The 15,471-nt window shown below is 35.4% G+C and overlaps 1 protein-coding gene across 4 annotated transcripts; it reads right to left on the bottom strand.

Annotated features, from left to right (window-relative positions):
• Positions 1-2,033: 2,033 nt before the first annotated feature.
• Positions 2,034-14,865, bottom strand: cax2 (cation/H+ exchanger protein 2). 4 transcript variants are annotated; one of them, XM_048159044.1, is made up of 20 exons: positions 14,705-14,865; positions 13,949-14,101; positions 13,759-13,859; positions 13,569-13,677; positions 12,359-12,475; positions 12,214-12,275; positions 11,839-12,000; positions 10,621-10,806; positions 8,765-8,864; positions 8,089-8,230; positions 7,824-8,007; positions 5,413-5,512; positions 4,632-4,753; positions 4,507-4,544; positions 4,306-4,418; positions 3,984-4,123; positions 3,810-3,904; positions 3,597-3,675; positions 3,401-3,509; positions 2,034-2,381 (listed from the first exon to the last, which is right to left on the bottom strand). In XM_048159044.1, the coding sequence occupies exons 1-20, from the start codon at positions 14,754-14,756 to the stop codon at positions 2,308-2,310; spliced, it is 2,238 nt and encodes a 745-aa protein (XP_048015001.1). In that variant the 5' UTR covers positions 14,757-14,865; the 3' UTR covers positions 2,034-2,307. The 4 variants fall into 4 exon arrangements, with proteins under 4 accessions (XP_048015001.1, XP_048014998.1, XP_048014999.1 ...); XM_048159041.1 differs by having other exon boundaries at positions 3,984-4,126; positions 12,359-12,478; positions 14,705-14,864; XM_048159042.1 differs by having other exon boundaries at positions 12,359-12,478; positions 14,705-14,864.
• Positions 14,866-15,471: the final 606 nt, after the last annotated feature.

Genomic DNA, 15,471 nt, shown 5'->3' with positions numbered 1-15,471 from the left:
TAGATTAAATATCTATAATTAATACTCACAAATAAAATATAAAATACGGCATTTATAATGATGTATAATCTCATAAATCAACTGTTCCCCCAGAAAAAAATCCAAACACTTATTTTGTTTATTTTAATGTTTTTTTTTATTTAGTTAAAGTCTTTGAGGCAACAAATTGTTCCACACACTTAATCCACAAAGATTTATCCTGAACTTCACATATATTTTAAAGGTTCCCTAGATTCAAAAATTGAATTTATCTTGGCATAGTTGAATAACAAGAGTTCAGTACATGGAAAAGACATACAGTGAGTCTCAAACTCCATTGTTTCCTCCTTCTTATGTAAATTTCATTTGTTTAAAAGACCTCCGAAGAACAGGCGAATCTCAATATAACACTGACTGTTATGTAACAGTTAGGATCATTAATATGTACGCCCCCAATATTTCCATATGCCAGCCCATGTTCCCAACATTATGAAAGTTATTAGACAAGGGCAGAACGTCTGGATGTGCACAGCTGAATCATCAGACTAGGTAAGCAAGCAAGAACAATAGAGGAAAATGGCAGATGGAGCAATAATAACTGACATGATCCATGATTACATGATATTTTTAGTGATATTTGTAAATTGTCTTCCTAAATGTTTTGTTAGCATGTTGCTAATGTACTGTTAAATGTGGTTAAAGTTACCATCGTTTCTTACTGTATTCACGGAGACAAGAGCCGTCGCTATTTTCATTATTAAACACTTGCAGTCTGTATAATTCATAAACACAACTTCATTCTTTATAAATCTCTCCAACAGTGTGTAATGTTAGCTTTAGCCACGGAGCATAGCCTCAAACTCATTCAGAATCAATGTAAACATCAAAATAAACACAGTACTTACGCAATTAGACATGCTGCATGACGAACACTTTGTAAAGATCCATTTTGAGGGTTATATTAGCTGTTTGAACTTTTTTTTTTAATGTTGTTTAAGGCAAGCGTGAGCTCCGTGGGCGTGGAGCATGAGATTTAAAGGGCCACACACCCTGAATCGGCTCATTTCTAATTATGCCCCAAAATAGGCAGTTAAAAAAATGAATTAAAAAAAAATCTATGGGGTATTTTGAGCTGAAACTTCACAAACACATTCAGGGGACACCTTAGACTTATATTATATCTTTTAAAAAAAAAAGTTCTAGGGCACCTTTAATGCCTTGACGCATTAAAAATATAGAAAATACTCGAGACAAGTCTTGTTAAAATAGTTATATCACAAATATACTTTTAGACAGCTGTTTAAACATATTATAGATGGTGAAGAGGTCAGTGCAACAAATCAAGTTTTGACCTCAAATTGGTCACTGTGCAAATATCTTAAACAATGGCATCTATTTATGATTTCAACTGTATGATTTCCAGTGTTGGGGGTAACTTGAGTTACTTAATCAGATTAGATTCAAGTAAATAGTAACTCGTAAATTCACAGCAAAATATCTAAACTTTTTCAAATAAGTAACTCAAGTTACATTGTTTTCCCATTTATTGACTGACAGTTCTCCTGCAGAAGCGTTGTGTGAACATGATGGTTATTCTAGATTAGTTCTAAATGTGAGCACACATTTACTCATTTACTTCTCCTGAAGCTGAAAAGCTTGTTTGAGCTGTGCCCTCTACTGTACAGGCGTGAATTTGCATTTCCTTCAGCCTGAGGCTTATTCATTTCACTTTTGGTGTGCACGGACCTTTACATTTGCCAAAAATAGAACTTTTTGGTTGTTTTAAAAACACACAAACAGCCCAGATGAGAAAAAGTAACGCAAAGGTAATGTAATGCATTACTTTTAATAAAAAGTAACTAACGCAATTAGTTACTTTTTTATGGAGTAACGCAATATTGTAACGCATTACTTTCAAAAGTAACTTTGATTTCAAATACATGTTATGGTTCATCATTAGCGCCTGTACAAACACTCAACTGCACACATTACCTAAAACTGGATTCTTTCTTGCAAAATACCTATGTTTCATAATAAAATAGTTTTAACTATCATTTCTGAACAATACAAAATAATTTATTGTGCGTGTCATTTTTAGTAAAATAATAAATCCATCTATTATCACAAGTCGTCTTTTGTAATTGTGTAGAGTAAAGTGCTAAATCAGATCCACTTCATATTGAATAGAACAGAATGTACCAAAGGATGTACCAAAGGATAAAATGTTGTCAGTAGTAACAGTTTAAAACACACAATAAGTCTAACATTAATCTGAAACAGTAAACAGTGTTTCATACTGTAAATCACATAATGAATGCATTGTGTCTCTCAACAACCAGCAGGAGACGGAGCAAAAAAATACATCGCCAACAGGATGAGATACACCACCACCAGAGCAGTACCTGTTCATACAAACACACACAAGAAGAGAGCGTTTTAACACTTTACAACATTCAGTCAAATCAATATGAGGAACCAAGAAAGAGCAGTGAAGGAGATATGGAGGATTGTGGTACTAGTTATAAAAACAAAAAAGTAGCTTACATAATCATAAAGGGCTTTTGTAATGATGATTTTTTTTTTTGGGGGGGGGGGTAAAATAAATAAAAATGATAAATGTATACAGAAATTACCTATACTACCATTCAAAAATTTGGGGTTGGTAAGTCTTCTGCTCACCAAGGCTGCATTGATGATAATAAGAAATGTGTCTTAAAGGGATAGTTCACCCAAAAATGAAAATTCTGTCATCATTTCCTCACCCTCAAGTTGTTCCAAACCTGTATAAATTTCTTAGTTCTGCTGTACTAAAAGAAGATATTTGGAAAAATGTTTTTTAACCAAACAGATCTCACCCCCCATTGACTGCCATAGTATTTTTTCCCCTACTATGGTAGTAAATGGGGGGCGAGATCTGTTTGGTTACAAACATTCTTCCAAATTTCCAAATTTGTGTTCAGCAGAAGAATGGAATTCATACAGGTTTGGAACCTATAAATGATGACAGAATTTTCATTTTTCTCCTGCGTCCTTCTGTATTTCAGAATAGCAGCACAGCTGAAAGGTTTGTTTGAACTGCGCCCTCTACTGTACAGGTGTGAATTTGCATTTCCTTCAGCCTGAGGCTTATTCATTTCACTTTTGGTGTGAACAGACCTTTACATTTGCCCAAAAATAGAACTTTTTGGTTGTTATAAAAACAAACAAACAGACCAGATGAGAAAAAGTAATGTAATGCATTACTTTCCATAAAAAGTAACTAAGTAATGCAATAAGTTACTTTTTTAGGGAGTAATGCAATATTGTAATGCATTACTTTACTTTTAAAAGTAACTTTCCCCAACACTGGGTGCCAGTACTGGATGTCTGAATTCTTGGTAAGGTTACTAACACCTGATTTAGAGAATATTTAGCTTCTTACCTTGAAAGTAATCACACTTTCCATCCATAAAACTATAATTCACAACGATGACACTAAAGATGCTGGCCCACAGATGCAGGTCGCTGAAGATGAGTACAAAGCCAACATCCTGTCACAGAAAGATCATCAGGAAAACGCACTGACATACAGCCATCAACGAGCCAATTTTGAAAACAACATATCCAAAACAACTCACATAGAAGATGTTGAATAAAACCAGGATGGGGATCTGAATCATGCACACCTGCACTGCAATGCAGCTTCCAACCTCAAAACTGAGAGAAAACAACAAAATGGATGTATTTTTCAACCAAAGATTGATTAAATGAAACAAAAAGTGTTGTTTGTTGTTATTTCACGATGCCTACTGCATGTTAACTTACTGTATGGTGTTACCGAACAAACTGACCTCAAACTGATTTGATTCTGAAGAGCAAACTGCACTCCATTGACAATTTCTGGGATTTCAGGAATCATGGCCAAAAGAGTCACGCCTATGAAATACTGAGATGAAGAGTTGGGATCATAATACATTAATATCGAGCTGTCATTTACTGTCTGAACGATTTACAGAAGTATCAACCTGAGATACAGACGAGCGGTTGAGTATGGGCTGAATGTGTTCGGTGGTCAGATCGGCACACGCAGACATCAGCACTGTGGCAACGATGAGGATAAGCAAAGCTCTCCATCGGGACCAGTGCACCGACGCTCCAAGATGACCTGCTGTGAACACACACATTATGTTTTATATCATTTTACAATGCTCTTAATTTAAACTTATTATAATTATATATTTGTGCTTTAATACATGTGTAAAAAGACTTTATTTAGCTTGCCATATACCATAATGTCAGTTCAAAGCTTCATATAGGTCATTTTATCACAAGGTTTAGCAAACTCACCCCTTCCATCACCAACATGAATGTCGTAGATGTGTGAATGTGTTTTAAGAGTAAAGACGAGGCCGATGATATAGGATACGGGCAGCAGAATGGAAATGGTGTACACTAGAGGCCTGAGAAAATAAAGCCACAACAAAAATATATTATAATTATTATTTAATACCATATACAAAGTACTAAATGTTCACACTATGAACTTACTCAATGTGACTGTGAAACAAGCTGTAGTTGTTTTCACTCTAGAGGACCAGAAAGAAATATGACTGTCAAAATGTTCATAAAATGGCTTGATGTTTCACTTTCTGGTCACATGTTTGAAATCTCACCAGGTCGTAGTGGCAGTTTTTGCACATGAAGGATCCGCTGCTGTTGGTTCCTGTAGAGTTAGTGCAGTTCTCACACACTAGATTCCCATAGGCTTTGGAGAAGAGCGTAGGAGCAAACACTCCTGCAGAGACCACAGGGGGAAATTATGGAGATACAATAGTCTCAAAATGTACTTATTTACAAAATATGACTCAAGCTAATTCACAGTCACAAAAATAGTTTATATATTTGCAAACAACATTTCACAAACTTAAACTTTCACAAAATACGATTGGCAAACGCATGACCGAATTTATGAATCTTATTTTATGAATGTCAATTTGGTAGTGCATTTGCAAATTATATTTTGTAATATGAATTAGGTTATGAGTTTGTGAATTGCAATTTACAAATATATAAAAAAAATTGTGAATGTGAATTAGCTTACGCATTTGTGAATTATAATTTGTAAAAACATTAATTTTGAGACTATTTGAGCTCCATAGAAAATAAAGATAAATAAAAACATAAAGATAAAAAAAAATTCCAAGAGGAAATCTTTTGATAATCTGTTTAATTAATTTTCACCATTTACTTTAGTAAATGTTAATAATCTTCAAAAATAAATAAATTAATTGAATTATGTAAATGATGAATAACACACTTCACCTTCATTAATAATTTTCGTTATGGAAGTTAAATGTGTTTTAAATGCCATTTCACATTTCCTTTAATTGCTACAGCAGGAGAGAAGAGCAATAACAAAGCAGATTTGTGCCACCTCAGAACATGACGTCTTACCCCCTATTGATATGAAGAGAAGAGAGGAGCTGACCCCTGCCGAGCGACTGTTAAACCTCTGCTCCCTGTGTCTGAGCCCTCCGATTATCATACAGATCCCCTGAGACAGAGACAAATATAATAGTCATCTTCTGCACACTTTGCAGATTTCAGATCCTCTGTTGGGTAACGTATGGAAGCCTGTTTCTGCCACAGAATAAAAAATATATGGGGTAATTACGACTTTTTATCTCACAATTCTGCAAGTTTATATCTCACATTTCTGACTTTTTTTCTCTTAATTCAGAGTTCATCAGTTCATATCAGATCATATTCAGACTTTTTTCTCAGAATTGTAAGACATAAACTTGCAATATAAAGACTGAATTGCAACATATAAATTCGATATTCTGAGAAAAAAGTCAGAATTGTGAGATAAGTCGCAATTAACTTTAAATTCTGTTTATATCTCACAATTCAGATTTTTTTTCTCACCATTCCAAGTTAATATCTCACAATTACGAGTTTATAACACACAATTCTGACATTTTTCTCACAATTCTGACTTTTTTCTTGCAATTCCGAGTTTACATCTCATAATTCTGACTTTTTCCTCACAATTACGAGTTTATACCTTACAATTCTGACCATTTTTCTCTCAATTCTGAGTTTATATCTCACAATTCTGACCATTTTTCTTTAATTTTGAGTTTATATCTCATAATTCTGAGTTTATATCTCACAATTCTGACTTTTGCTCACAATTCTGACCTTTTTCCTCAATTCCGAGTTTCTCACAATTCTGACTTTTTCCCCCTCAAAATTCCAAGTTTATATCTCATAATTCCGACTTTTTTTCCTACAATTCCAAGTTTATATCTCACAATTCTGACTATTTTCTCACAATTCCGACTTTTTTTCTTGCAATTCTGAGTTTATATCTCACAATTCTGACTTTTTTTTTCTCACAATTCTGACTTTTTTCTCTCAATTCTGAGTTTATATCTCACAATTCTGACTTTTTTTCTCTCAATTCTGAGTTTATATCTCACAATTCTGACTTTTTTTCTCTCAATTCTGAGTTTATATCTCACAATTCTGACTTTTTTTTCTCTCAATTCTGAGTTTATTTCTCACAATTCTGACTTTTTCCTCACAATTCCGAACTTTTTCCTCAGTTGAGTTTATCTCACAATTCTGACTTTTTTCTCACAATTCTGACTTTTTTCTGGGAAATTCCTAGTTTCTCAAAACTGACTTTTTTCCTCACAATTCTGAGTTTACATCTCACAATTCCAACTTTTTTTTCGCAATTCCGAGTTTATATCTCATAATTCTGAGTTTATATCTCACAATTCTGACTTTTTCTCACAATTCTGACATTTTTCCTCAATTCCGAGTTTATCTCACAATTCTGACTTTTTTCCCTCAAAATTCCAAGTTTATATCTCACATTTCTGACCTTTTTTTTACAATTCCAAGTTTATATCTCACAATTCTGACTTTTTTCTCACAAATCTGACTTTTTTCTTGCAATTCCAAGTTTATATCTCACAATTCTGACTTTTGTCCTCACAATTCTGAATTTATATCTCACAATTCCAACTTTTTTCCGCAATTCCGAGTTTATCTCACAATTCTTACTTTTTTCCTCACAATTCCGAGTTTATATCTCACAATTCTGATGTTTTTCACAATTCCGAGTTTATTTCTGTCAGGATCACTATCGTCAAAGATGACTGGCAGTTAGCAATGTATACAGTTTGGATTGGCTGTATGGTTCTGTTCTGGGCAAAAACTCCCTGCCCATCCATGTAGCCTAGCATGGATAAGAGAGCAGCGATAACCCCCCTTAGGGTAAACAGAACAGAACCAAAGTATTGCAATATCATAATTTTTTTTTTTACCAATAATTAATGTAACAACATAATTGAAGAAATGAGTCTGAACAAGAGAAATATCAGAAGGGCAATTCCTGACTGGACGAAAGAGGAGCTGGGGATGGAGGAGGGAATTTAGCTCCTGAGCAATGCAATAAAGCTGCTGATAATATTGAATGGACCACATATATACGAATGCGGTGATAGGCGTCGTATTCCTATAGGTCAATATGAATCAGCTGAGTGTCAGCTGATGTAAGCTTGACTAACGTGACCTGCCAGAACTAACGCTACACTTGATATCTCACAATTCTGACAATTTTTCTCTCAATTCAGAGTTTATATCTTAGAATCTTAGAATACTGTAAGTTTATATCTCACAATTCTGAGACAAAAAGTCAGAATTGCAAGATATAAACTCAGAATTGTGAGATATAAACTCGGATGCATTGTTTATATCTTGCAATTCTGAAAATTGTGAGATTGCAATTACCTCTTTTATTTTTTTTTCCATGACGGAAACAAGCTTCCATAGTAACGGATCACACATACTGGTATGAAGAGGATGCAGCCCAGCAGGGTTCCAGTAAGAGCCGCCTTCACTATCTCCTGCAGGCACTTATTTCCCTGGTGGTGACCTCTGAGCAATGCTGTGATGTAAAACGTCAACTCCGTGATGGAGCCAAATGTTGCGTTCACCACGGCCCCGACAGCAAAGTTACTCTGAGCGGAAATACTGAGAATAGAAATCCGCAATTAGGCGCTGCATTAACGTTGATCTCAAAGGTATTGGTGACGTTCTGGTGTAACTGCTCACCTTGCAATGCCCATGCCAATGTAATACGACAGTGGAATGATGGAGCTGATTGCTGTGGCAAACTTGACTTCAGAGCTGGCAAACTGGTTTGTTTTGTCCACGTAACCAATCACTAGAGACACTATAACTAATGGTAAGAGATCTGTAGTAACTCCATGTAAGGAAAATGGCAATGCCAACTAAATACAGTAAATACTAAGTTGTCCTAAGAAGGTTTTAGGACAACTTTGATGAAAGGTTTTGATCCACTTCAAATAAATCAAAAATGTAACTTTTTTTTTTTAATTTTATTTAAATTACATTGAAATAAAAAATTTTTTTTCAATATCTGGACTGTACCAGTGCACTAGGGCTTAAAAATGACTTAAAAATATTTAAAATGATTTAAAACCAGAAATGTACACGTTCAAAAGTTTGGGGTCAGTACTATTTTTTTTTAATTACTTAATAACTACCTAATAAATAAATACTTTTATTTAGTAAGAATCAATTAAATTGATCAAAAGTGACAGAAAAGACATTTATAATGTTACAAATGATTTCTATTTCAAATAAATGTTGTTCTTTTTAACTTTCTATTAATCAAAGAATCCTGAAAATCCTAAAAAAGTTATAAAAAAATAAAAATTTGAATAAAAAGTTTAAACCTCTGTTTGTAGTTTGATATTGAGGATACTGACAGCAAAAACATTGATCCCATCCACTGTGTATTTATAATAGTAGAGGTTCACTGCATGATAGCAGCATAGAATGACTTGTCCTTCGTGCTCCTGAGCCTAAAAATAACAATACAATTCTGAAATTATTATAAGTTAAATGTTGTACATTTGCAAATACAAACCCGATTCCAAAAAAGTTGGGACACTGTACAAATTGTGAATAAAAACAGAATGCAATGATGTGGAAGTTTCAAATTTCAATATTTTATTCAGAATACAACATAGATGACATATCAAATGTTTAAACTGAGAAAATGTATCATTTGAAGGGAAAAATAAGTTGATTTTAAATTTCATGGCATCAACGCATCTCAAAAAAGTTGGCACAAGGCCATGTGTGGCATCCCCTCTTCTTTTTATAACAGTCTGCAAACGTCTGGGGACTGAGGAGACAAGTTGCTCAAGTTTAGGAATAGGAATGTTGTCCCATTCTTGTCTAATACAGGCTTCTAGTTGCTCAGCTGTCTTAGGTCTTCTTTGTCGCATCTTCCTCTTTATGATGCGCCAAATGTTTTCTATGGGTGAAAGATCTGGACTGCAGGCTGGCCATTTCAGTACCCGGATCCTTCTTCTACGCAGCCATGATGTTGTAATTGATGCAGTATGTGGTCTGGCATTGTCATGTTGGAAAATGCAAGGTCTTCCCTGAAAGAGACGACGTCTGGATGGGAGCATATGTTGTTCTAGAACTTGGATATACCTTTCAGCATTGATGGTGCCTTTCCAGATGTGTAAGCTGCCCATGCCACACGCACTCATGCAACCCCATACCATCAGAGATGCAGGCTTCTGAACTGAGCGCTGATAACAACTTGGGTTGTCCTTGTCCTCTTTAGTCCGGATGACATGGCGTCCCAGTTTTCCAAAAAAGAACTTCAAATTTTGATTCGTCTGACCACAGAACAGTTTTCCACTTTGCCACAGTCCATTTTAAGTGAGCCTTGGCCCAGAGAAAACGCCTGCGCTTCTGGATCATGTTTAGATATGGCTTCTTTTTTGACCTATAGAGTTTTAGCCGGCAACAGCGAATGGCACGGTGGATTGTGTTCACCGACAATGTTTTCTGGAAGTATTCCTGAGCCCATGTTGTGATTTCCATTACAGTAGCATTCCTGTATGTGATGCAGTGCCGTCTAAGGGCCCGAAGATCACGGGCATCCAGTATGGTTTTCCGGCCTTGACCCTTACGCACAGAGATTGTTCCAGATTCTCTGAATCTTTGGATGATATTATGCGCTGTAGATGATGATAACTTCAAACTCTTTGCAATTTTTCTCTGAGAAACTCCTTTCTGATATTGCTCCACTATTTTTCGCCGCAGCATTGGGGGAATTGGTGATCCTCTGCCCATCTTGACTTCTGAGAGACACTGCCACTCTGAGAGGCTCTTTTTATACCCAATCATGTTGCCAATTGACCTAATAAGTTGCAAATTGGTCCTCCAGCTGTTCCTTATATGTACATTTAACTTTTCCGGCCTCTTATTGCTACCTGTCCCAACTTTTTTGGAATGTGTAGCTCTCATGAAATCCAAAATGAGCCAATATTTGGCATGACATTTCAAAATGTCTCACTTTCAACATTTGATATGTTATCTATATTCTATTGTGAATAAAATATACGTTTATGAGATTTATAAATTATTGCATTCCTTTTTTATTCACAATTTGTACAGTGTCCCAACTTTTTTGGAATTGGGTTTGTATGATATACAGTCTTAATCATTATTAATTCACAAATGGCAAAACCTGGAAGTATTTAATAATCATAGTACAGTCAAGTGGATTTCATAATCACAGTACAGTGCTCTCACCTCTGTGGGTTGGCTGATGTGAATGTGTTCAGGGGGCATGAGCAGGATGGTATGTAAGGTCTTGGCGCTCATCTTGGCCACAGGAATGGTGAAAACCAGCAACCAGGAGATCAGACACAGTACAAAATGTGTGATGACGAGGAGAGGGTAACCCACAAACAGCCATGCATATGTTCTGATGCGCCGCTGAAATCAAATGAGATCCACATTGTGGGAAAGCTGGAATCGTGATAACAGTACAAAAAGGGGAAGCGACAAAAAAATCTAAAAGGGAAGCGAAAAGCGAAAAAAATGCTAGCAATGGTGTACCGGGAGTTAATATTCTCAATTAAGCACAGATAATACAGTCCTCCAACAATAACTCAAGTTTAGAATTATAGGCTATAATAATTTTAAAGACATTTTACACCACCAGACTATTTTAGTGAACTTCAACTAAGCTTAAGTGTTGAAAAATATATAATAATAATTTTATACACTACTGTTGTAGTCTGTAAGATGTTTTAATGTTTTTGAAAAAAGATTCATGCTCACCAAAGCTGCAATTATTTGATCAAAAATACAGTTCAAACAGTAATATTAAGAAAAAATATTACAATCTAAAATTTAATTTGAATATATTTAAAGGTGCCATCAAACGTTTTTTTACAAGATGTAATATAAGTCTAAGGTGTCCCCTGAATGTGTCTGTAAAGTTTCAGCTCAAAATACCCCATAGATTTTTTTAATTCATTTTTTTAACAGCCTATTTTGGGGCATCATTAAATATGAGCCGATTTATGCTGTGCGGCCCCTTTAAATCTCGTGCTCTCCGCCCACGGAGCTCGCGCTTGCCTTAAACAGTGCCTAAACAAAGTTTACACAGTTAATATAACCCTCAAATGGATCTTTACAAAGTGTTCGTCATGCATGCGTCGGATTATGTGAGTATTGTATACTGTTATATTGTTTACATTTTTGTGGAAATCATAATACATTTTTTTCAGGATTCTTAGATGAACAGAAAGTTCGACAGCATTTATTTAAAACACAACTATTTTTAACCACTAAATAGCTTATTTGTATTTCACTAAAATAGTCTGGTGGTGTCCAAAATTTCATAAAAATTGCACAAATAATATATAGTCTCTTAATTAATATTATGTTATATAGGCTACATTATAATAATAATAATGATAAATTAATTTGATCGCATGTCTCACTGTCGCTACTTCTCACCCAGTAGTGCTCATCCCGTGGACTTCCTGTGGGCTCTTCTATGGTCTCCTCCACAGGTGTGGGCAGTAGGAGAGGAGAGGAAAGCTTTCTGTCCTCCTCTTCCTCTAGAGTGGAATCACCCTGGAGGATCTTCACACTGTACACTGGCACAGAGACACTGGCCTGAAAACAGCAACATTTGATTCAACATCCTTCCAAACCACAAAGAATCCATGAAAAGGCTTGTGATTAAAGCAGCATTAGCCTGAATTTCATAGAGCAAGCAAATGAAAACATGTTCAAAGAGATTGTGTGTGTAGAGCTGTCATATGACTGATACAAAGAACAAGAGTACACAAACATAAAATATCATTTGGATATAAAAAGAAACACAACCTTTTCGATCGACTTCCCAAATGGCCACAGAAAATAGCAGGACAACCTCCAACAGAGATTCCCTGAAACAAGTAAGAAAGTGGCATTTTTGTGATCCAGGAAGAGGCACTAAAATGTATTGATACTTATTTAGGCCAATTCTTACCGTAGGGGATGCCAAAAACTGTGAGGAACATTAGGACACCAACGAAAACATAAACCAGAGAGATCCACCAGCCAAACAGAAACACGTAGAGAACATTGCCACAAGTGAACAATGAACCTGCTGAAACCCGAGAACAAAAATTGACTGATATTATTACAGTAAAAAAGAGCAAAACAATGTACTACCACAGTTCTCTATTTATTGGATTTCCTCTATTTTTGTACAACCAAAATTCATCATAATAATGCATTACAGCATTACCTAGATGTAATATTAAATACAATATGTGGATTAAAATATCCAAAAACCACAAGAACAATGTTATACATTTTGTTAACTTTTGTACTTACATTATCCCAAATGTTTCCAGGAGTGTTTAAATCCAGAGAAATGAATGACATTATACCCATCTTACCCCTATATTAGGCGTTTTATTACAGGCGAGCAACTGTTTGGATACATTCATCAACAGAAAACTAATCATGTTATATAGCTCAACACAGTAAGTCTTATTGTGTAAATCTTGTTTTCTTGATTTACCGCGTGTACCATGTTTTACCATGCCTAATATCGATCTAGCTTACTGCAGTGTGCATTAAGTGTCTCATAGTAGCTGCCGAGCGAACGCAGAGTAGCACTACAACAACTTTCAACACACAAATGTATCTAATATGATAAACAGCGCTGCTTTACCCCACATATGCTTGACCAGAAGAAGCAGAAGTGGCGACTGTGGCATAATAACAGTTCCGCTGCTCTCGAAACACAGCAATCGCTCCAGCGATCCAGCGCACATCACTCGGCCCTTCTCTGCTTCATACTACAGTAACGTTAATAATCTCATTCATGAACATGATTTCTTCCCTAACCCCATCCCAAATCTTTTCCACTGGCTGTGAGATGAAGACAACACCTCCCAAGATTCCGCACTCAATCTCGGTGTCATCAAGCAATGCCTTTGCTTTGAATAAGCGACCTCTAGTGGTGAAAATTTACATAGTGTGCCTTTAAATTAAATTGGTTTGTTTGATTGCAATATACAGTACCAGTATAAATCAGTTTCAAAAGCATGTTTTGTTTCTCTAATAATAATAATATTAAGTTTTATTATTAATTGTAAAAATATTACAAATGAGTAGGCATGTCCAAAGCTTTAACTGATACTATACATGTACTACAGAAGGAAATGAAAAGAAGAGCTCGGTCTAACCTGAGTGAGGTTTAATAACGTTCAGCTCAGAGTAAAGCTCCTTCACAATGTCCGACCTCTTCTCAAAGGGCCGTTCCGTTACATGACTCTTCCACTTCCTGAATCCAAACTTAAATAAAGAGGACAGGACAACATCAGCATTAACAATACGCAAAATGAAACTAGACATATGTGCTCAATGTACATTTACCTTATAATTATTTGCAAGTTTTTGGGCTTCTACTTCATTTTCAGCACTTATGGTGGTCTTGCACGGGTTCTCGTCGCATATTTCATCACCAAAGCTGCATGCTGAAAAAGAAGGGGTAGTAGCATTAAAGTCTCAAACGAGTCCAGAAAAAACACATTCGCTTTTATGCAAAGTGTATATGGGCTCTCACTTCTCCTTGGGTTTTTAGGTGTGTAGGAGGTGCCTGTTTGCAGTAAACAGGACTGAGCAGGACCATCGCTGACTTCTGAGTGAATGTGAGCTACACAAACCCTGTCACAGCAAGAGCCAGGCAGATGAGCTCCATCATGTTCCTCTGGAGGATCTGAGGAATGAGATGAAATCATGGCATGGGTTATTATTATTAAGTATTAATATGCCACTTTTTGATATTTTGTTATGTAATGCAATGCTATTGTTACATTTATAAGTGTGACTTAAATGTCCAAATACTTTTTAGGCCAGTGTATATCAAATATATAGTGTTTTGAATAACTGCCTTCACACATTATTTTGGATTCCAAATATCAACACGTTTTAATTCAGATCTAGCACAAGATATGAAAGAGGAAGTAATGTGTAGTAAATGGAGAAGTGTGGACTTGATGTGGTTTCAGAACCATTTCACAACAGAAACTTGTCTGACTGCAAATGCATTAGAAGAAATCCTGATTCATTTATGTCCAGGATAAATCACAATGCAATTAATAGATCCATTAATGCAAAATGCATTGGTCAGGTATTCATTATTCACGTCACGTGAATTATTCATCACGTTACATCCAGTGTTGCATATTAAAAGTCCGATTTAATAGGATCACATGTGTACTGTCTGCTGTAGTAAAATAACGCATTGCACTATTGACATTCCGATTTTTTTTGATACTTAAGTTAACATACAATGACATAACTTTGTGTTATTGTTTACCTTGATTTTTTGTGTCGAGTTTCCTTCTTCTCGTCTCTATATTCGTTGTCATTTCAGCACATTCTCTTCTCTGTCAATATACGCAGTCTCGACTGACAGTTCTTCAGTAAATCAGCCTCATGTGATACAAACGCACTTACGCTGAGCGACCGTGTTGCCAGATTTCGTTGGAAAAATAAGCGAACATGGCTGACAAAACAAACCTTCAAGCTTACTTACGCTGAGCGACCGTGTTGCCAGATATTCGCTGGAAAAATAGGCGAACAAGTCAAAATAAAGTATCCATGTTTTTTGAGACTTTCTGTATATAAGCTTGTTTTCACTACGGGGAAAAAAAAAATCTCACAATTCCGACTTTTTCCCTTGCAATTCTGAGTTTTTATCTCACAATTCTGAAGAAAAAAAGTCAGAATTGTTTTTTAATTGTGAATTTATCTCACAACTGAGAAAAAGTCTGATTTGTGACATACAAAAAAACAACCTGATATAAAATAAAAACTACAAAGAAAAAACATTGAAAAAGAATTGCAAGTTTTTGGTTGATTACCTTGGCAATTACAGTTGTAAGAAAAAGTACTGTATCGGTGAAAATGTGAAAAATTTTAACAAAATAAGAGAGATCATACAAAATGCATGTTATTTTTTGTTAAGTACTGTCCTGAGTAAGATATTTTACATAAAAGATGTTTACATATAGTCCACAAGAAAAAAAAAAAAGCTGAATTTATTCAAATGGCCCCATTCAGTTCAGAAGCATGTGAACCATT

The sequence above is a fragment of the Megalobrama amblycephala genome, linkage group LG15 (assembly GCF_018812025.1).
Source record: "Megalobrama amblycephala isolate DHTTF-2021 linkage group LG15, ASM1881202v1, whole genome shotgun sequence".
In the NCBI taxonomy this organism is placed as follows: Eukaryota; Metazoa; Chordata; class Actinopteri; order Cypriniformes; family Xenocyprididae; genus Megalobrama; species Megalobrama amblycephala.
Note: the sequence above shows the minus strand (reverse complement) of the source record. Positions and strands in the feature narration are given on the sequence as shown.

What these genes read in the sequence shown, in the direction of transcription:
- cax2 (XM_048159041.1), bottom strand. Translation starts at nt 14,756, where the DNA reads ATGACAACGAATATAGAGACGAGAAGAAGGAAACTCGACACAAAAAAT. An exon ending in TCATGTTGGTGATGGAAGGG is followed by an intron (nt 4,127 to 4,305) that starts GTGAGTTTGCTA and finishes GTGTGTTCACAG; the next exon opens with CAGGTCATCTTGGAGCGTCG. An exon ending in AAAGTGTGATTACTTTCAAG is followed by an intron (nt 2,382 to 3,400) that starts GTAAGAAGCTAA and finishes TTGTATGAACAG; the next exon opens with GTACTGCTCTGGTGGTGGTG.